The 21,147-nt window shown below is 32.7% G+C and overlaps 2 protein-coding genes and 1 pseudogene across 2 annotated transcripts; 1 reads left to right on the top strand and 2 right to left on the bottom strand.

Moving 5' to 3' along the window:
* Positions 1-3,532: 3,532 nt before the first annotated feature.
* LOC111893347 (uncharacterized) lies at positions 3,533-4,452 on the bottom strand. Its single transcript, XM_023889413.3, has 2 exons — positions 4,082-4,452; positions 3,533-3,971 (listed from the first exon to the last, which is right to left on the bottom strand). Exons 1-2 carry the CDS (start codon positions 4,248-4,250, stop codon positions 3,724-3,726), a joined length of 417 nt encoding a protein of 138 aa, XP_023745181.2. The 5' UTR covers positions 4,251-4,452; the 3' UTR covers positions 3,533-3,723.
* An 8,762-nt stretch (positions 4,453-13,214) lies between these two features.
* On the top strand, positions 13,215-15,254 carry LOC111893343 (SPX domain-containing protein 1). The gene is made up of 3 exons (XM_023889409.3): positions 13,215-13,723; positions 14,335-14,461; positions 14,566-15,254. The coding sequence occupies exons 1-3, from the start codon at positions 13,406-13,408 to the stop codon at positions 15,009-15,011; spliced, it is 891 nt and encodes a 296-aa protein (XP_023745177.1). The 5' UTR covers positions 13,215-13,405; the 3' UTR covers positions 15,012-15,254.
* A 3,700-nt stretch (positions 15,255-18,954) lies between these two features.
* On the bottom strand, positions 18,955-19,986 carry LOC111893325 (uncharacterized protein At2g29880-like; annotated as a pseudogene).
* Positions 19,987-21,147: the final 1,161 nt, after the last annotated feature.

Raw genomic sequence — 21,147 nt, 5'->3', positions numbered from 1 at the left:
ATTTTATGGTTCCTTAATGCTCCATAATGGATAAAGTTTCCAACTTTATCCATTAGAATGGTCCAAATAACCAAGATCTAGTTTTTAAGTCTCAAAGGGACCAATAGTGCATCTTTTTCAACTTAATCCATTAAGTCCAAGTCTCCAACCTTTAGATTTGAACCAATATGATGTTTAGATGGATAATGTTTCCAACTTTATCCATTACATGGTCACAAACTTTCAAGATCTAAACTTTGTGCACTGAAGTGACCAAAAGCTCATGACATCCAAAACTAGCTACATCTAACAAATGCATCATCAATTTTCAAGCTTTATACCTATATAAGAAAGATCAATGTGAACAAGGTCTGGATCTACAAGCTCTAATGCAACCAACTTTTTTCCAATGAGTTCCTTCTTCTCCAAGATGCACCAAGCATAATCCAAAGCACTCAAAACACCTTCTTTTGCTCATAAGGCTCAATATAGGGTTAGGGTTTCGTGGAAATACAATGAAGGGGTAAAGGCTGAGAATGGAAAGGGTTTGGGGAAGTTAAGGAGCTTAAAACCCTCAAATTAGGGTTTGGGGTCTAATCATAAATGCCCAACGTTCATCTGGTACGCCCAACATACTAGAGAGGAACTCCCCAATTAACATACACTAGTACACACAACGTACACGTCACGTACACGGCTTAGCCCAAGATCCTTATAACATCAAACGGGCATAACTTCTTCGTTCCAAACCCATTTTCGATGATCCTTATATCCACGGAAAGGTATTGTGGAGCTTTATAACCCTATCTAAATAAGTTTGACTTAAAACTCGTCGAACTAAAATTCTCAATTCATAAAAGAAGTCTGAAACACCACTTTTCCTATTTTACCCTTTGACTCCAATGCACAAAACGAAGTCTTGGATCACATAATCTACATTACCCACATCCAAATTGGTCTAAACTTCTTTTTCCCCAAAGCTCGAAGCCTTATGATACTTGATCTTCGGGTCACGACCCTGAATTGTGAAACGACTCGAAATAGGGTGTTACAACATTGCTCGGATGATTTTAAAATCCTAAAGTAGAGTTCCTATATCATAGTTACACCCTAAAGTAGACAACCTTTAAGCAAAATCTTTTCCCAAAAGGCTATAGAATCTTCTTTTGTCTTGGCTTCTTCAAAATATTAGAGAACTAAAAAACCAAAACCTTAGTTTGGTGGCTAGGGTTTTCATTAGAGAGAGAAAGGAGAGAGAGGTGAGGAATTTTAGATTTTCTTAAGGTAGGAATAATATTATTTGATGGATTGTATCCTTGAAATTGACTTGATAGCCATGCTAAGATCATTACTATAAATAATAACCATCCATAATCCATTTAAGTCTTATTACAAGTTAGGTATTTCACTTTAACTAGTATATATATTAATAATGAATAATAAACTAATCACTCTATCTAATTAGTTTCTAATTAAACCATCATATCAATGACGAATAATAAACTAATATCTCTATTTATCGTTTTTGACATTTATGATTATACTTTGTGTGCAATCCAATAGGCTCATGCAACATTTGTATTGTTAATAACGTGTTGTGTTGATAACCATATCTCCAACATTAGGGGTATGTGATATTTTTAGAATGACTAACTCATCCTCTCTCTCTCTCTCTCTCTCTCTCTCTCTCTCTCCCCTATACTTCTAAATCTATACCATATATTCATCGATAGCCAAACCATCAACTTTTAAGTGAAAGACGTCAATCCAATAACATCTACTACCATTAGGCCAAAAGCGAAACACCCTTTGGTGGGGAATTGTGAATGTCGAAATGCTTCTTGGATATACAAGGATACCGGTTCTTTTATATTGTATTTATTTATTTTGTATTTTATTATGATTGTTGTCAAATTTGCTCTTGAATAGTTTTGGGGTTGTTTTGTATGAAATATGGTTAATTAATTTCTCAAAATGTGTAGATAGATAGTTATTAATTTGGAGCAAAGCATGAACATCTTTTTGTATTGTGGTTGAACGATATATTTATAAAATCTACTAAAAATGATTTTTGATTATTTTTTTTTTATATTTTTTTCGCCTATGGAGTTTCACACCTAATAAATTCTTCTAAATGGTCCAATAATAAAAATATAAATATTATAAGACGTACGAAATATGTTAGGTGAAACGTAGATTGTTAGTGTGGACCAATATAAGACCCCAAAACATTTCACATGCTAATATTACCTACCTACGAAGCCATAGCCACGAAGAGGGGTGCGTTATTAGTATGAACATGACAATGTATTTACTATGTGTCATCTCAATATTTTATATCATTATTAAAAATTAATAAACGAGAGTTGATTCGTCATTCGTACACAGTAGTATTTGTCATATACAATGATATATATATATATATATTCTTTTTTAATATTGTATATCCCTTCTCAAACATAAATTGTTGTTTATGAAAAAAATGTGTTAGGTAGCCTTTTTAATAAATAAGCTACCCCTTACTTCCAATATATGTTACCAAGTCAAACAATGGGTTTATTAATAGGTCCATGAAGTCGAATCATTGTGTTCGTACCCTCCAAAATGAAACAGATTGTTTCTTCACAAACTTGTCTTTATGAACATTAAAAATTGATCTACCCTTTTGTCCAAGAAAGATGGAAGAATTTCTCTTGAGACAAACTTAAATGGTAGGGACTTCTTTTGCATATGGCAAAATATATAATCCTTAACCACTTCAACAAAACAACATTTGTGTTGTTTTCCCCTCTATATTTCCCATGTGTCTAACACGAAATAAATATATAAATTGTACCCACATTGGCTACATCCGCATAATATATATTTTCAATTGGTCATACATGAAAGTAGGGATGAGAATTTGGCCCGAAAACCCGAACCGAACCGAACCGAATTAGACCCGAATAAGCAATTCGATTCGGTTTTCGGGTATCTATATAAGACTTATTCGGTTTTCGGGTTATTCGGTCTGGGTTACCCGAATAAGGGCTTATTCGGTCCAAAAGGACCGAACCGAATAAGAAAAGTCACATTTTTTTCCACTTGCACGATTGCTTATTCGGTCTTGTGTTCTATTGATCGTTACCCAAAATACCCAAGTAATGTTTAATGTTTAACTTATATACTTATAGATAGATTTTTGGGTGTTTTAGATATTAATGTTTAATATGTTGCTTAATAATTATATCTTAAGAATGTGGTGGTTGGATTTTACATTTTATATATCAAGAATAGTTAATCCGTGTTATTTGTGTTTATCATAAGCTAAAAAAGTCATAAAAAATACACTATTTATAATCACATTGTAAATGTTATTTAGGTTGTTCGGGTTATTTGGCTCCTTAATCATCTTGTACGACCAATTGAAAAATACCCGAACCGAACCGAACCCGTATTGCTTATTTGGTTCGGTTTTCGGTTTATATAATTACCCTTATTCGGTTTTCGGTTTATTCGGGTTCGGACCGGTTCCGACCCGAATAACATCCCTACATGATAGCGTACATATAACTTTGCGATAAGATTACTCTATAGATTGCACTCTCCAAAATCCCTAATTTACAGAAATCCCCTTTCATTTTTTACAAATGGTACAACACAAAAAAGTAAACACTACGCACAAACTTGTATATTTCACAAAGTATGAAAGGTAAGGGACTAATCTTGTACATTTTACAAAAATAGGGACTAATGAAAAAGAAGTCATGAATAAGGCAATCGTTGAACGCTACGATCTCTGAGAATTCCAGCGTAAAGAGCCATTCTATTGGCAGGCATACTTATTTTCTTTTTACTCCCTTCATCTTTTAACAATGACGAAATAGTGCTCAACTTATTAAAATTCTTACTTTGAAGTCTCTTTCTAAACTCTTCTCCATTGCCACTTGGTTCCATCACATCTTCTGCAAAGTGAACCTTCTTTTTCTTTTTCACCCTCTTCTTCGTCCCACCTACACCAAATCATAAAAAAGGTCAAAATCAAGAAAAGAAAAAGTCAACAGCCTAAGGAATTTTGACCAAATCAAAGTCAAGATGATTTCAGGATGAAAGAAACACGAACCTATGGAGATGCAGGGTCTTGGGTGGTTGGTGATTGAGAATTTGGTGGCTCCGGCGACGGCGGTGGTGGGTTGTTTCTGGAAGCGGAAGGCGAGGAGGATGACGGTGCCGGAGACGGCGGCCATGGCCGTCGCTAAGACCATTCCGTTTGAAGCAAAGATTGATGACATGACGGGATTTTTGGGTGGTTTTTGCAGAATTTGGAAGATCGGAGAAATGGGTGTGAGAGAAATCGAAAAAAGAAAGAGAAGAGATGGGTTTTGATTAAAGAATTCGCGATGGAAGTTGGAAGTTTGAAGTATAGAAGAATGTGTTAATGGTTGGTTTGTTGGTTCTGGAAAACGAGACTGAGTTTTTAAATAAACAGGGGGAAAATGTGGTTGGTTACTTATTTCTTTAATAGTTTCCATATAAAAACACAACAATTTTATTTAAACTGATATATAAAATTACAAATTATACAGACAATTAAATTATTTTATGCCAGCTTTTATTACGAAACTATTTTATATTATTAAATAACAAATTTGATTGTTAAAACAAAAATCGGCTTATTAAGAACTCATTACAATATCATATGTATTAGACATGTACTATTAACCAAATGAACAAGGATTTAGAGATAGTTATATATAGTTTGTATATTAATATACTTTCCTTTGAAAATTGTTTGTACAAATACATTCATTGCGTCATTGGAAATCAGTAATCATCAACGATTTACAATTTTACATATTTTATCATGGTATCATACTTCCAAATCTCTCTCTCTCTCTCTCTCTCTCTCTCTCTCTCTCTCTCTCTCTCTCTCTCTCTCTCTCTCTCTCTCTCTCTCTCTCTCTCTCTCTCTCTCTCTCTCTCTCTCTCTCTCTCTCTCTCTCTTATTGCTTGTCGTGAAAGATATGTCATTTTCAATTCCTCTTTTGTTCTCTTTTCTAGATGAACACTCTATCCACCTTTCTCTCTTGTTTCATTCTATAGTGATTTCTCTCAAACTCGTTTTCTACTAATAATGGCCACAAAACCAAGTTTCATCCCGCTATTACATCATCAAATATTAAAATATTCATCTACGTTACCCTCTAGAAGAAAATAGTTCATCTCCTTGATCTACATTGTTTGCTAGTAAGGCAACAAGTGTTTATTGTGATGATGTTAGTGTTATTTATTTGGTGGGAAATCTTGTTCAACATCAACTCAAAAAGCATATCGCAATAAGTATTCACTTCGTCCGAGAAAATGTTGCAATATGCAAATTCTGAGTTCTTCATGTTGCTTCTAAATATCAAATTGTTGAAGTCTTTAACAAAGGTTTTTCCTGAATTTTGTTCAATGAATTCCACATCAATCTCAACATTTGTCAACCTCCGGTTTCACTTGTGGGGGGACTACTAGACATTTATTATTAAATATTAATTTAGAGATACATATTAGAGTTTGAATTTGATTATACTTTCGTTATTTTACATTTGAGAATTATGTATATATACATTTTCGGGAGATCAATAAACATCACAAATTTATACATTCTATCCATATCAAACGTCTAGATATTGATTTGATAAGATGTTTTATTATCTACACTGACAGATAATACAATGATCTAGGACGTTTTCAGTAAAACTAGCTGGTAGTTGGAAGCTATAGTTTTTATTTGTATACGAGTGTTCAACAAAAATAGCTGAAAAATTTTAAAACATGTAAAATTTCATAAATCATCTTATCTAAAACACACCATTAATTTAAAAAAAAGTAATTAATTCAATTTGCAAAATTATAAAAAAGTTTTTGTTAAACGCTATTTGGTGTAACTTTTGGGTTTGGTTGGTTTGTTTTAGCTAAAAGTTGGATGCTTTTACTATTGAATAATTTTTTTCTGAGTTTTTTCCTAAAAGATAAAAGTTACAAGCTTTCAAAAGCTGTATGCCAAACACACCCTTACTCTATGTGACACTTTTATTACTAAATAAATACTAATGCTCAAAGTTATAAATTAATTTGTTAAATTTTGTAAATGAAGCCAATAAATAAAAAATAAAAAAAATATATCCACTCCCAATTCTCAAGAATTGATGTGGCCCGGCCCATAAAAGCCATGCCGACTTTGGTTCTTGGTATTGTGTGTGGCCCAGCCCATAAAGGCCATGCGGACTTGGCGTTGTAGGTCTTTGATTTGATTTTATAGCATTTCATTTATTCTTTTGGTGAAAGAAAACAATCTTACTTTCTCGCTTCAGTTTTCATAATTTTCCTTCCGGTGATTTTTTGGTTTGATTTTATAAACATTGATCCAATGTTTTGGTATTTATTAATAATACACAAGAACACTTGCAACAAGATTTTGGTCAAAGGAAAATCTACGTTCTATGAATGATATATGAGAATTTGTATATGATTCAGGATTTGAATTAAGTCTACTTTTAGAGAAATTAAATATATTTGTGTTTTTTTTTTTATTTATTTTTCTATCCATATGAAATGGTGATAAGTGTTTTAAAATATTATTAATACAAAATCGCAAAAATGGTCAATGTGATTGTAAAAAATATGTGATTTTGGTCCAAAACGTTTGATAGTGCATCAATGATTTAATTTTGTATCTTTTTAGTAATTTATAACGACTTAAAAATACTATTATACACCTTATATTTGTTTTTCTTTTTATATATTTTTATATATTTTATGTTAATTGTTTTAATTAATTAAAAATAAAAGAAAGCTATAAGGAAATGGAGAAAAAAATAAGTTCTTAATTTATTAAGTAATTAATAAATTAATTGGAGATTATTTTGGAATTAATTAAGTAGTTTTAACCAGTGTTGTAAAAATCCCGATTAGGTCAAATTCTCATATTTTTCTCCATTTCCTAGGCGCTCTCTAATCGGTCGAGTATGAGACGGACACGTTGACCCATCATGCATATGTTTGATTTGGACCTTACTAGCAATACCAACGGGCCACTGAGGCCTAATATCATGTAAAAGCCATTGAGGGTCCCTTAGGCATGTAATTGGGTCACAGGAGGCCCAATAAACATGTGTGAATATATCGGGTCCAATCAACATGATATTATGCCACAAAGGCCCAATAGCACATATAGAAGGTATTTGAGCCAAACTTTTGAATCGCTTATGTTTTATCAAGCTTAAGTTTGTATTGTTGGTATTCGTGGTATGTTAAATGTTTATTAGCAATAACGAAACATTTTAACGTTTGAATTATAACGAAGTTTTTATTATATGTATATATATTTTTAAAACTATGCGTTATAAACTTGATATTTTTAACCCCAAAAATTATAATCGTTTATTTGGCCCTAAAACATGTAGATTAACCATTATGACACATTTTTCTATAAAAATGACAGTTTTAGTCCCTTTTCACGAAAATTTACATTTTTGGTCCTTAAACCATTTTTATTGATATTTTCCACCCAAACTTTATTTGAATAGTAATTTCAGTCCAAAAATAATGCATTTGTCATTTCCAGCCTTTATTTGCAAAAAGTTACATTTTTGGCCCAATTTCCGTAAGTTTTACAATTTTGACCCCAAAATCAAAAACTTTGCATTTTTAGTTCAAATTTGGTAATAAACTCATTTTTACCCCGTGAAAAAGTTTATTTACATTTTAGACCCATAGTTTGTTAAGTTTTCCAATTCAGCCCCTCAAATGCTCATTTTTTTTCACAACTTTGGGCCCAAAACCCATTAGGCCCACTTTTAAGCCCATTAAGCTAAAATTTATGTTTTTGACTCTTTGAAAAGTGTTATTTTCATAGAAATCAGCCTTTATGCAAATAATCAACTTATAACCCTCCTAAAACCGACAAATTACAATTTATACCCCATCTTTGTTATTTTTGCAAAAATGACACTTGTAAGGTTCTTTTGGTTTTGTTTTTCACTTTTAAACTTAAAGACCCTTAGAGCCATGATATATGTTGTTTATTATGTTTTTGTTCATGATTATTTCACTCTTTTTGTTATAGATCTCGAAATATAACAAATATTTCATATTATTACAACCAAAAACTAAAGGATTCATATATAACATGCAAACACACATAGATCATCATATTATACTTGTATTCTCCCCCTAAAAACAAGTAAACTCCGAAAACAAGGGGGTATGAACTCACCTTTGCTTTGATAATTCGGTATTGAAGAAGAAATGAAGAAGATTTTGATCCTAGTAAGCCATCTTGGGTGGATCTCGAACTTAGAGTTTTTTAGGAGTATGATCATGAGTTTGTGTGAGTTTAGAAGAGATTCATGATGAAATAAAGAGACTATATCATGGATCCAAGCATCAACTTACCTAGGATGATGATTCTTATGGAAGAGCCTCCTTGAAATGTTCCAAGATCTCGAAAATTTGAATGGAGAAGATGAAGCTTTTATAGAGAGTGTGTGTTTGAAAGGAGTTGATGAAATGTATGTGTGTGTGTTGTGATCTTCGGCCACAAGTAATAAGAAGAAGGAGAAGAGAGATATAATGAGTTGACATGCATGGAAGTATGGGAAATTATAGCATTGTTACATGTTGAATAATAGGGAGGTGACATCTCCTAGTTAATTCTCCCCACCATTCTTCTCATTTTCATTCTTTTTTTTTATATATATACATGGGCCGAAATGGTCATTTATGGATGAACTTGGGCCTTGTTCGAAATTATAAGCCCATAGAAAAGGTTCTCGGCCCATTGGGCCCTTAAGTGTATTTACGACCCAAACTTAGCATAAAAGGAGGGATATATGGTCCATTAGGGCTAATTAAATAAGATATGGCCCAATAAGGATCCATAAGTGTAAATGGAAAACAATTTCGGCCCAATAGGGTGATTTATTTCATTTTAGGCCCATTATGGCCCAAAATGTTGAATATCATGAAAGTGGGTCCAATTAGAGCCCATTTAAGAGTTCTAAGCCCAAAATAGTCAAATTGGAAGCTTATTGGTCCATTAGACCCATTAAGGAAATCCTAGTCCATAATGGACTTAAACCGGGATTCCTAGAGTTTCCAACCTTTTGTTGACTATTTGAGTGTTTTTATAGAGTGTTTGATAGAATTTTGCTGTCATTGAACAAGCATCATACATGCTCTCAAGTTTTAGTTACAATGTTATCCTTGTTTAATGTTTACAAAGCATTAGAATTCCTAGTTGTGATATATATGCTCACCAGGCTCCCAAGCATGACCCACTCAGTTTTGTTTGCATTACAGGTAATGACACAATAATATAAATTAGTGGACTTGACGAGAGATTTTGGATTATAGATCGGTAGTTATAAATAACTGTTGTAAGGTCTATTTTATATTGTTTATGCTTTTGGTCTGTATCGGAACATGACATCCCAAGATTTTGTTATTTAATGAAAATACATTTCTTTAAAGAAATGCTTTGATAAATTCTTATCATATTTTGTTTTGGGAACAAATTCCGCAACTCTTTTAATCGAAGGATTACTCTGATTTTATAAAACAAAGCATAAACAAATCGATTTTTTCTGGCCGTGAAAATGGGAATGTAATATAAGGCCTAAAGGCTACATCTCATTTTACTAAGAAAATATTGGATTTTATGAAAGAACACACTCACCTTTCCAAAAAGGACTTTTACTGTTAACTCTGTAAGTACCTAGTGAATATGTCAGGGTTATATATAATAAAGATCCGACAGACCATGGAATGAGTGGTTTCTGCCTCATTTCATGTTCCTTGTTTAGTTCTGGGCTTAGGGTAGAACCACACAATCGACTGTCTGTTCGATCTGGATTGTATATACTTGTATACACTAAGTACTCGTAGAAGGAACTAGTATGGGTCACATCTTTTTACATTTCATTACATCAAAAAATATAGGATTTTCTGGAGGAACATACTAAGGTTTTTCCAAGGAACAAAGAGCATACTTTCTAAATACAAATGATTATGAACTCACCAACTTTAATGTTGACACTTTCAAAACCACTTGTATTCTCAGGAAACTAGTAGACAGATACACGTACAAGTTTCGAGAAGACGGAGCAAAGTAGCTTCAACTCTTTGTTTTGCTATTTACTTTTAGAGTCAATCATATGTGAATTGAATACAATGTAAACTCTATATTATTAATACAATGGCTGTTGTTGCTTTGATTACTATTATACAATTGTTGTGATATTGTACATGACGTCCTCCGCCTCGAACGTTTCCACCGTCTCGGTTTGGGGGTGTGACAGTCTACATCAGGTAAGCTAGCATGTCTACATTGTGGGAAACATGCACAAGCATTCATACTAAAGAATGGTAATAAGATGTCATGGTTTGACTGCCATAGTAGATTTCTACAGGTAAATCACTCATATAGAAAAGATAAAAATAAGTTAAAAAGGAATCGTGAAGTGAGAGAAGGTCCTCCTCCAACTAAGAACGGTGAACAAACTTTAAGGGAAATTGAAAAGTTAGGTTTGGTAAACGTGACTGAACTAAATGTTGATGATGTAAACAAAGCATGTGTCGATCATGGTTGGAAAAAAGCATATTTTGGGATTTACCATATTGGAAAACAAACTTCATTAGACATAATTTTGATGTTATGCATATTGTGAAAAATGTATTTGAGAACTTTTTTTTTTACACTGTAAGGGATGTCAAAGCGAAGACAAAGGACAATGCAGCAGCAAGAAGAGATCTCAAACTCTATTGTAGGAAGAGAAAAGGAGTCGAAGATGATCAAAGAGCATACTATTCTCTAGACAAGAATCAAAAGAAATTCATATATGAATGTGTGGAGAAATTACGTTTCCCCGATGGTTATGTTTCTAATTTGGGGAGGTGTGTTGATTTAACCGCATGTAGACTATTAGGAATGAAAAGCCACAATTGCCATATTTTTATGCAAAGATTGATGTCAATTGCATTTCGCGAGATGTTGCCAAAATATGTGGGGGAAGCATTAACAGAGTTGAGTCTTTTCTTCAAAACATTAACAACAACATCAATCACAACAAAAAACATGGAAAGGATTGAAGTCTAGATCCTAGTAATTTTATGTAAATTAGAGACTATCTTTGTCCATGGTATTTTTAACTCCATGGAACATTTACCAGGACATTTTCCATACGAAGCGAATATAGCTGGTACCATCCAATATCGTTGGATGTATCCATTTGAAAGGTTTATATGTTACATCAAAATGGATGTTGCTATTTTTGTAAGTCGTAACTATAAGTTAATTTACATATTATTTACTATAGATATCTAAATCAGTTGAAAAAAGATGTGAAAAATAAAGCTCGAGACTGGTGTCTCCACACGTAATTGAAAGTTGACTCGAAATGATGATGGAGGAGGAGATGAGCAACCTGATGATAAAATGAAAATTTAGATATATGTTCAGATCCTGGTCGTCACTATGAAAGATTTAGTAATAGAATGTTGTCTGATGAGGAGTTGCATGTTTCCCATACTTACATACTTCGTAACGAAGATGAGATCAAACATTACATTGGATAATTAATATATACTTCACTTTTTAATTATAATAATCATTTGTTGTGTAATTGTTTTGAATAACATTTACATGCATGATTTTGTTTATTACATCATAGTAACTTTCAAAATATTATTTAAATTGTAATACAGAATATTTGAAGAAGATTTGAATGAACTTATTGGGGATATAGATGAATAGGAGCTTACATGCATGATTTTGCCCTAACTGTGAATGAACATAACTCTTTCATACAAGCTCGAAATTAACTAACTTTTGAACATAACTCTTTCGTACAAGCTCGAAATTAACTGACTTTTTCTCAGATTTTAGTCCTCTGTTTTGGCTACAATTTCGACTTCAAAAACAATTGAATTAGTTAAGAAATAGTTGAGTTACACATCTGTAAACTATATTAGGGTTGTATGTTTTTTTCTCAGCAATATTTATAAATTTTGCCTAACTTTGAATGGCCATGTTGTAGCCCTCTATCTTGACTACAACTTAGCCTCAAAAAATAGTTAAATTTGTAAAAAAAAAAAAGAAGAGGTAGTTTGCTTACACATCTTTAAACAAGGGCTGTTAGACTTGGTTTTTTTTGGCAACAATGTTTTCATTTTATTTTATTGTAATGGTAAATTAAATCATGAGACAATATGAAAATGAAACTTCAAAATGCGGAAAACGATAATATACTTTAGAAGTTCGGTTTTTTGCGATTTTGAAATTGAAAAACTGAAACATAACTGATATTTTTTGCTCGTTTTTCGGTTCCTATATTTCTTTTATTTAGGTTTCGATACCGTTCTCATCCATGTACACGACTCCACTCTAAGCATAACATAACATTCTATTAATAATGAAAAGTATATTTCTTAAAATGCGTGTAATATACATTAAAGCGTTTCACTATCTTCAGAGTCTTCTTTACTTTTAGCATATCCACTAGAAGATCCGGATACTCGATCCCAATCTGTCAAAGTAACATTAGTCAATCTTTCTTTATATTACATATTTTAAATCTAAATTGCAAATACATATAAAAAATCTTATCCCCTTTTACAATATTATATTATTTTCTATTGCAAACCAGTTATTATTATTATTATTTAAAAATATAAAAAAATTGCACTACACGATAACAAACAACGTTAGACGGAAAAGGATCATTTAATCATATCATAATACTATTTCCTCTAGAATACTTATTCTTAAGAAGGGTTCTCCGAGAAACTACAACTTTATAGCCTAATAATATGTAATTAATTTAAATAATTTTTTAGCAATCTATGATCTATATTTTTATTTTGTAACATATTAGTACACATTAGGAGCTAAAGTTATACAAGAACTCTAATAATCATTTTTAATGTAAATGATTTTGGAAATGAAGCTTGTAAATAATATTTTTGTTATTAAATAAACTTATTATGAATAGGAAAAAACGGTTAATAATTTTTTTAATGTGTATCATAAATCAAATTTACTCTTTATACTTTATATTCAATTCGATAAATAAAAATGTGTGACTAATTGGGATATGTATATATAAAGTTTAATCTTTAAAGTATGTTTATTCCAAAAATACCCTTTCTTTGTCTCTAGAGAAGGAATTAAACCAGAGATATTCTCGTATAAACCAAAAGAATATTCCAATTCCGCCCCTCCGCATATGCTTCCCCTTCATATCAACCCTCACCCACCACCTTCCCCTCCATAACCTCAACTTAATTCACACACCCAATTCCATAAATCCCAAAAAATCGATACCCATCTCCCCAAATCCCCACAAAAATCAAAACCCATTTCACGTAATCAAGAAAAAATCATACCCATTTGAAGAGCGACATGAAATTCGGCAAGAGTCTGAGCAATCAGATCGAACAAACATTGCCTGAATGGAGAGATAAGTTCTTGTCTTACAAGGACCTCAAGAAACAATTGAAGCTAATCAACCCACAAGGGAAATCCGGCGATGTTTGTAACAGGGAAGCTAAAAGACAGCGGGTTTCCGGCGGTGTTGCCGGAGATTGGACGGTGGGTGATGGCGGAATTGGAGGAATGTCGAAGGAGGAGATTGATTTTGTTGATTTGTTGGAGAAGGAGATTGAGAAATTTAACTCGTTCTTCGTTGAGAAAGAGGAAGAGTACATCATCAAATTAAAGGTAAATTTCTTCATCAAGTTTTCCTGCTATTCACTTTTTTTTCCGATGGAATGCGAACGCCCATACATATACCATGTTTGTACATGATGCATATATAATAGTACATTAAGGTACAACTTTACACTGCATAAGTACAAATCCCTATTCCTGTTCTTGTCACTCATTGAGCATATTAATCGTGATCCATGAGTTGTAATGTACAACATGATTATGCATAAAAACATAACCTCGCGTAGCCACGTGAAGCAATTTCTATATTCTCTGCATTATGATATTGTACATTTGCTAACCATGTACATGTCTTCATGCATTGGTTACAATCATTTAATTCTGTTGAAGAGAGATAGATTCCTCTTGAGTGGATGTCTCTTTTCCACAAAGATTCTTTCAGTTTGAACCACAAGAAAGATTCCTTGACAATATTACCCTTTGATTAGAATATATATTACTTTTCGGCCCATGAATATTGCAACCTTCTATACTTTTTGATGCTTTACCACAAGAAAGATTCCTACGTTACTTTTATTTAGGTCCACAACATCTAATAACTATATCTTAAAAAACTTTATTCCGTTTAATTGCAAAAAATGACAACGAACTTTTTACATCAGGAACTTCAAGATCATGTGGCAAAAGCAAAGGATTCAAGTGAAGAGATGATAAAAATCCGAAAAGAAATGGTTGATTTCCATGGAGAAATGGTTTTATTGGAGAATTATAGCGCGCTAAACTACACAGGTAAATATATATTTTTCTTGAAAAAAAAAATATTGGATTTTTTAATTTAAAAATCTTTTTTTTTCCCGAATTTTACGACCTAATATTTATATTTAATCGAACAGGAGTAGCTAAGATTTTGAAGAAATACGATAAAAGAACCGGAGCCGTTCTTCGTTTACCCTACATTCAAAAAGTCCTGCAACAACCATTCTTCACCACAGACTTGCTTTACAAGCTCGTGAAAGAATGTGAGGCACTACTAGACCTGCTCTTCCCTCTAACTGAACCGTCAGCTTCATCAGAAGAGGAAGCTGATAGTAGTGGTGCTGGCGACACTGATGTCGCCAGCACCTCGGGAAGCGCAGGACAGTTGAGCGCTAGAGAATATGCTGAGCTTGAGTACATGAAGAGTTTATATACAAAAAGCACGATTTCTGCTTTACGGGTTTTGAAAGAAATAAGAAGTAGGAGCTCGACTGTCAGTGTATTTTCATTGCCACCGATGCAAGTGAGCGTGTTGGAGGAGACTTGGAACAAGTTTCCGGTGCATGAACAGTTAGCAAAGTAGGAAGGGGAATTTTTATACTTTGATGTGTTTTTTTTTTTTTTTTTTTTTTTTTTCTCTTTTTGTGAATTTGTTTTTTTTTTTTTTTTTGAAGTTTGTGACTCGGTATTAGATAGTAGATATCGACTACGATAGTAAAATGCATAGGATATAATCATATATAGAACACACGGATTTTTTCCGTTATGATTGATATGTTCAACACTAAATTGGTATACATCGTTTGTGTATATCGTTTTGATCTTAGATTTTGGTTATATTATAATTTTATGTGGGATAGTTTAACGACTAAAGTAATTATTTGTTTACTAAAAAGTCATGTAGGATGATATAGAATAAACTTTATTAAACATAAAGATGAACGTTGTATATTGACCATATAAAACAGGTATAAACTACTGAATAACATGGCTATGGTTAGAGATTATAGGGGCGGAGTCAAGATTTTTTTAGCAGTATTGGCAGCTAAAAGAATTTCGATCATAGTAACAAAAAAATAAAAAGAAAATTTAAATCGATTGTCGCCATAGCTTTACAGTGTTTTTTGTTTTTTTCTTTTTCTAATTCGTGGCCTCCCTCACTCTCTTCTTTTTGATGATCGGATCATACAAACACAAACATTTGAGCTATGTGCATTGGATTATTACTTATTAGGAAAATATTGGGCTATTTTTTCTCTCAAAATTTTGAACCTATAGGTGCACAATTTTTTTTGTAGTTGCACATTAACACAAAAATGTTTTCTACAAAATTTTACACTTCTGGACGATATTGAGTAGTTGTCCGTGCCACCCCAAGAAAGAAGACGAAGTACCTGAACCTAAAACTTTTGGGATGAGTTTGGGGCCTGGTAACGGTTATGAGACCAGGTATTGGATTTTTTCTTTTAAAGCATTGTGTGGGTTTGGGATGATTATGGTATTGAACTTATACCCTGTTGGTGATTTGTTATCATCAATGTTATTTAAGTGTAATGAGATTACTTTGTTGACCAAAAATGATCTTGATAAATATTAAACAAGTAAGGAAGGTGTGGAGTACACACTTGTTTAAGTTTGATCAAGTATCAAAGTACACTGTCATTTATGGGCGAAACCCCTGAACGAATGGTGGTCCGGGGGCGGTGCCCCTGGGAGCGGAGTCCAAGGGGTGGCAGCCGGATCAACCCAATTTTGACTTTTATTCAGTTGACCCGTTTTATGACCGTTTTGGTGGTTTTTGTGACAGTTTTAAACTGTTATATGACAGTTTTCAGACAAATATCTAAATTTAATTTTTGGTCTCATTTCTAGTACTCACAAAATCATATCCTCTCATTATCTTTCTTTCTCTCTAATATAATCTGAGTCTTATCCAATTAAGGATTTGAGGAGTGCCACCCAAATACTTCGATTAGAAAGTGATTATCACAATTCTTAGATTTCCAAGTGCCACTAAACCATATTTCCAACATGCCCGTCCAATTAAATGAGCTTGAACACTATATTTTTATAAACTTATAATTAGAGTGATATTATTCCCGCTTTGCGGTTGCGGAGGAACAAAACCTGCCAATATACAAAAATCTATGACCAAACTTGCCAATATATGAAAGTTTTCTGGCTAAAGCCTGAAAACCCATAAGTCTAGGGATCAAACCTGCCAAAACATGAAAGAATAGGGACCAAAGTTGTCAATATATGAAAGTCTTGTGGCCAAAGTCTGAAACCCAAAACATCCAATGACCAAATCTTCAATATATGAAATCTTGTGGCCAAAATAAAATGTTGTGGGCAAATTCTCAAAACCAAAATCTGCGTAGCCAAAGCCTCGAAGCATAAAAGTATATTATTGCAAAGGTCATTTGGTTTTAATATTATAAATCTTAATTTAAAATATTAACCTTTCGGATGATGTGGGATTATATTTATGTAACATTTTATTAGATATTAAACTTCTTGACGTTGTTAAAAACTATAATTATTAAAAGAAATCGATTTATTTTTTGGATATGATTATTATCTTGTTTTAAGTAATAAAAATTCCATTGAGTAAATTTTAATCGATTAAAATTATAAACAGTGAGCTATATATATCTACAAACCGATAGTTATTTACAAACCTCATACCATACAGTCAAGACATAACCGAGTTAGAAATATTATTTTACAATATAATATATGTATAAGATTCAGGCTCACCGCTCACCAATACACAAATACCCGTGTCATACCCCTTTGGCCTTTTCATTGTCATCTCTAAACATGGCATCTTCCTAAAAAAGAACAAAGAAAATATAAGATGGCGATATAATGTTTTTCTCCCTAAGAATACAAAATGGTTTACATCATATCATACATGATTTCTTCACGACTTCAAATTACACTCACGGTGTCGTTACGGACTTTCTTCCTTTCAAGTGACTGACTGCCCTTCTATGTTTGACTAATTACACTTTCAGTCCCTAATGATTTGTAGTAACAGGACTGTCATCTACCCTTCTAACCAGAGGTAATATTATTAGGTCAAAGATACATTTTAAAAAACAACTAAAACTGAAATGTGGGTCAAAGTCGCTCAAAATGTTTTGTATTGTTAGAATGATATAGTTTTTAATTTAATCATATTTAATACAATAATTATTTACCAAATTATAATTTTTTTTGATGATTTATGTGATCATCTTCTCTACGACTATATGATCCTTTATATTCAAAGAAGTTTCTTCCTCCTTGGACTCTAGCAAGCAGCAAGAATCTCGTTCCCTTATTCGGTTATTCCCTCTTGTATGTCACGTTTTTTTGCCAACAAGAAACTATAAAGGGTTTAATTCCCTTAATAATATGTAACTTCTGATAATCTCTAAATATGATTTTTTTTAACAGTCAACCATATTATCAAAAGAAAAAAACTCTAACTAGAAGCTAGAGAACAAACAAAAACCATTACAAATTGTTTAAAGAAAAATGCAACCAACAATTCCAAAGAAAAACATGTTTTCTAAAAGTATTGCTGATCTAGAAAAAAAGAATTATCTCGTAGAATCAAAACTAATATCTTTTCTGATCTTACCACCACCAAAAACTTTATCCGAAACCTCTGCAAGTATCATATTGTATGTGTAAGTTATCCACTTGCTCGAAAAGTTGCGTAATAGAATCAAAGGGAGTAAATTGAACTTCTAGTCATCTAAATACTTCATTCCAAGTTATAGCCGCAACCTCGCACCTAACAGATAGATGATCCAATTGTTCTGCTTTCAGATTACATATCGGGCACAAAGTACACAATACATCAATTCCACGAGCGTCAAGGTTATAACGAGTCAACAATCTATTCAGAATATTCCTCACACCAAAATATTAACTTTACTATAAATGAACGAGTTCCATCTGCTAGAATTATTAACACTTGGTAAGATCTTTTTATCAATCCATCTTCTAGTATCCGCTAATGAGAAGTTTCATTCTTATCCTATACTCCAACACCTACACCCTGCTCCCGAGTTCATTAAAGGAAAGAAAAGAAAAGAAAGGAAGAACAAGGAGAGAAAAGAAAAGGAAGGGAACGGAAATAATAAAAGTATTCAGTGCTCCCGAGTTCGAAAGAAAGGAAAAGAGAGTATTCATTTTAGGTGCTCCCAAGTTTATTAAAGGAAATAAAAGAAAGTAAAAAAAGACAATTATACACTTTTATGTTTTTGAGTAAATATTAAGTCTTTACATCCCCACATTCATTCTACCGTACTCCTTACCCCAAAAAAACCAACTCTCCCTTCCTCCCCTCTACTTAAAACATTAACAAAACAATTTTATTTTAACATAAAGTAAATTGTAAAAAGGGAAACCGCATGTTATTCAATTGTTTTCAAGATGCAAAACGAAAACCACAAACAACTCAAAAAAAATAAAAAAAACCAAAATCATAAACGCATTAGATCAATCTAGTAACAATCACCCAAGGTTATTTAATCACGTGCACCCATCATATCTTTGAGGACACCCATCCGTATCTGAAGGGGACAACTGAACAATGTCCTAGCTTTTGCTTGATTTGTTGCCAAAAAATTTAGAGCCCTTGGTAATTCATGGGGTTCCAAACCCACCAACTCCAATTCTCTATAAATTTCTTCCCCTGTATATTCCCGAGGATAAACTCTATCAAAAATTATATTACCCTCCCTGATAGCACCAGCCACATTATCAACCGATTTCATTATCTTTGAGTTAATATCTTCTTCTTCTTCGTCGTCTTCAAATTTCCTCTTTTTACTCTTACACTTCTTTGCACATGAAGACTGTTCTTGTGAAAAAGGAGGTGGAATAACATCCTGAATGTTATCATCAAGATCAACATATTCGTTCTCCAAATGAATTTCATTGTTAGCTAACATGTCATCAACTTCTTTAATTGTTTCAACTTGAATATTTTCATTTTTATTTAATCGGGCATTTCTTTCTTTCGCTGTCTCAGCATGTGCACCAGATGCCCTATCCCTTGCAAATAACATCAACATCTCATCGAAGTATGCAATCTTTTTTGTCTATAACGACACAGCCTCAGGTTTTGACTGTATAACAACACAAAAATAATTAGTATTGCAAACGATAACATAAAATATTTTAAAAAAATAACATAGACATAAAAGGAACAATTACTTTTATTAAATTATCCCATACTTCTTCCTCCGCTTCTATTAGTTGAGTAGACGAATTCCAAGAGAACCCGCTCATTGAAATTCCCCTAAACAGATCGTACCATTGCGAAAAATGTTTTTTAAGGTTTTGTAGCGATTCTTCAAATGACTTTTGGTAATATCCATTTGATGGTTTGTGTTCAACTCCTCAACCATTTGAGCATATGCAGTTGGTGTGAAACTACCATTCACCCTATTGCATGTCTCTTGTTGTTTAATCATCGCTTGGATGCACGCATAATCCATTATTTCTGACCATTTAACTTGTTCCTTTTCACTACCACCAGCTTCCTGTTTGATCATGATGACTTTGCACATAGGAATAAAAATTAAAGAATGGTACATTGTTAGACCACAATATGAAGGATAATACTAATCAAAAATATGAAGGGTAAATAACATAATTAATCTCAAAAACAATCATCAATACAATGTGAAATTGAAAACAAAATGTATCAAAATGAAACTTGTTTTACATATTAATTTAATTGTTTGAATGTGTCAAATAATTTGCCCACATTTCATTTGCAATTGAATTCCTTAGTTGCTCTGCCATTCTATTACCCTCATTTGTTTCTGTTGAATTACGACGATCTTGCTCTTGTGGTCCGTTTAAGATCTCTTGCATCACCTCATCTTCAAGATTTATGTCGTGGTCTTCATCTAATAAAAGTTGTGTAGAATACAACATGCCAAAAATATGGCAGATTGTGTTTCACAAGAGTAAAATGGTTCCGTTGTACTTCGAATGATAGGATACCTTCTTTTAAGGACACAAAAAGCTCGCTCAATGGTGTTACGTAAAGAAGCATGAAGAAGATTAAACAACTCTTTAGAATTTTGTGGACCACGCATGGAGTACTCTTTTAAATGATATCTAACACCTCTATATGGCGCCATTAGTTTATTCGTATGAGGCAAACCCCCATCTACTAAACAATATTTACCTATAAAGGGCTTAATCAATATTATTGAAAAATATTAGATATTGAAATTACATTGTATATAAGAAGCTGTACAAAAAAAAAAGTAGAAATTATGCGTACCAGTTGGAGAAGGCAGAAGGCTAGATGATGAAGAAGGTAGAATAGAAGACGATGATGAAGAAGGTAGAATAGAAGACAGGGGCATATCCTTTTATCATCAAGGCTAAGGGTATTTTCGTCATAAATTAACTTTTTATCTCCCATGCGTTTCTTTCTCTCCAATTCCTCCCGATTTGGGAGGAAAGTTTAGAGCGGTACAATTCCTCTACAATCCGTTCTGTTCTTCTCTTCTCTTCTTAAAAAAAACTAGGGAGCAACCAAAATTCTCTGTTTTCCTTCCAAATCCTCTCAATTCTGTTCTGTTCTTTCGTTAATTGAAACTCAGGAGCGGGGCGCTAGTATCCACATTATCTGTCAGATTTACATCTAAAAGAGCTATATTCAAATTTAACTGAGAATTTTCCTCTCCACGGATATC

The sequence above is a fragment of the Lactuca sativa genome, chromosome 7, assembly GCF_002870075.4.
Source record: "Lactuca sativa cultivar Salinas chromosome 7, Lsat_Salinas_v11, whole genome shotgun sequence".
Classification (NCBI taxonomy): Eukaryota; Viridiplantae; Streptophyta; class Magnoliopsida; order Asterales; family Asteraceae; genus Lactuca; species Lactuca sativa.
Note: the sequence above shows the minus strand (reverse complement) of the source record. Positions and strands in the feature narration are given on the sequence as shown.

Excerpts from the sequence above, each read along its gene's own strand:
- LOC111893347 (XM_023889413.3), bottom strand. The coding sequence starts at position 4,250 with ATGTCATCAATCTTTGCTTCAAACGGAATGGTCTTAGCGACGGCCATG. Across the intron at positions 3,972-4,081 it reads AAGACCCTGCATCTCCATAG|GTGGGACGAAGAAGAGGGTG; the intron begins GTTCGTGTTTCT and ends GATTTGGTGTAG.
- LOC111893343 (XM_023889409.3), top strand. The coding sequence starts at position 13,406 with ATGAAATTCGGCAAGAGTCTGAGCAATCAGATCGAACAAACATTGCCT. Across the intron at positions 13,724-14,334 it reads AGTACATCATCAAATTAAAG|GAACTTCAAGATCATGTGGC; the intron begins GTAAATTTCTTC and ends TTTTTACATCAG. Across the intron at positions 14,462-14,565 it reads TAGCGCGCTAAACTACACAG|GAGTAGCTAAGATTTTGAAG; the intron begins GTAAATATATAT and ends TTAATCGAACAG.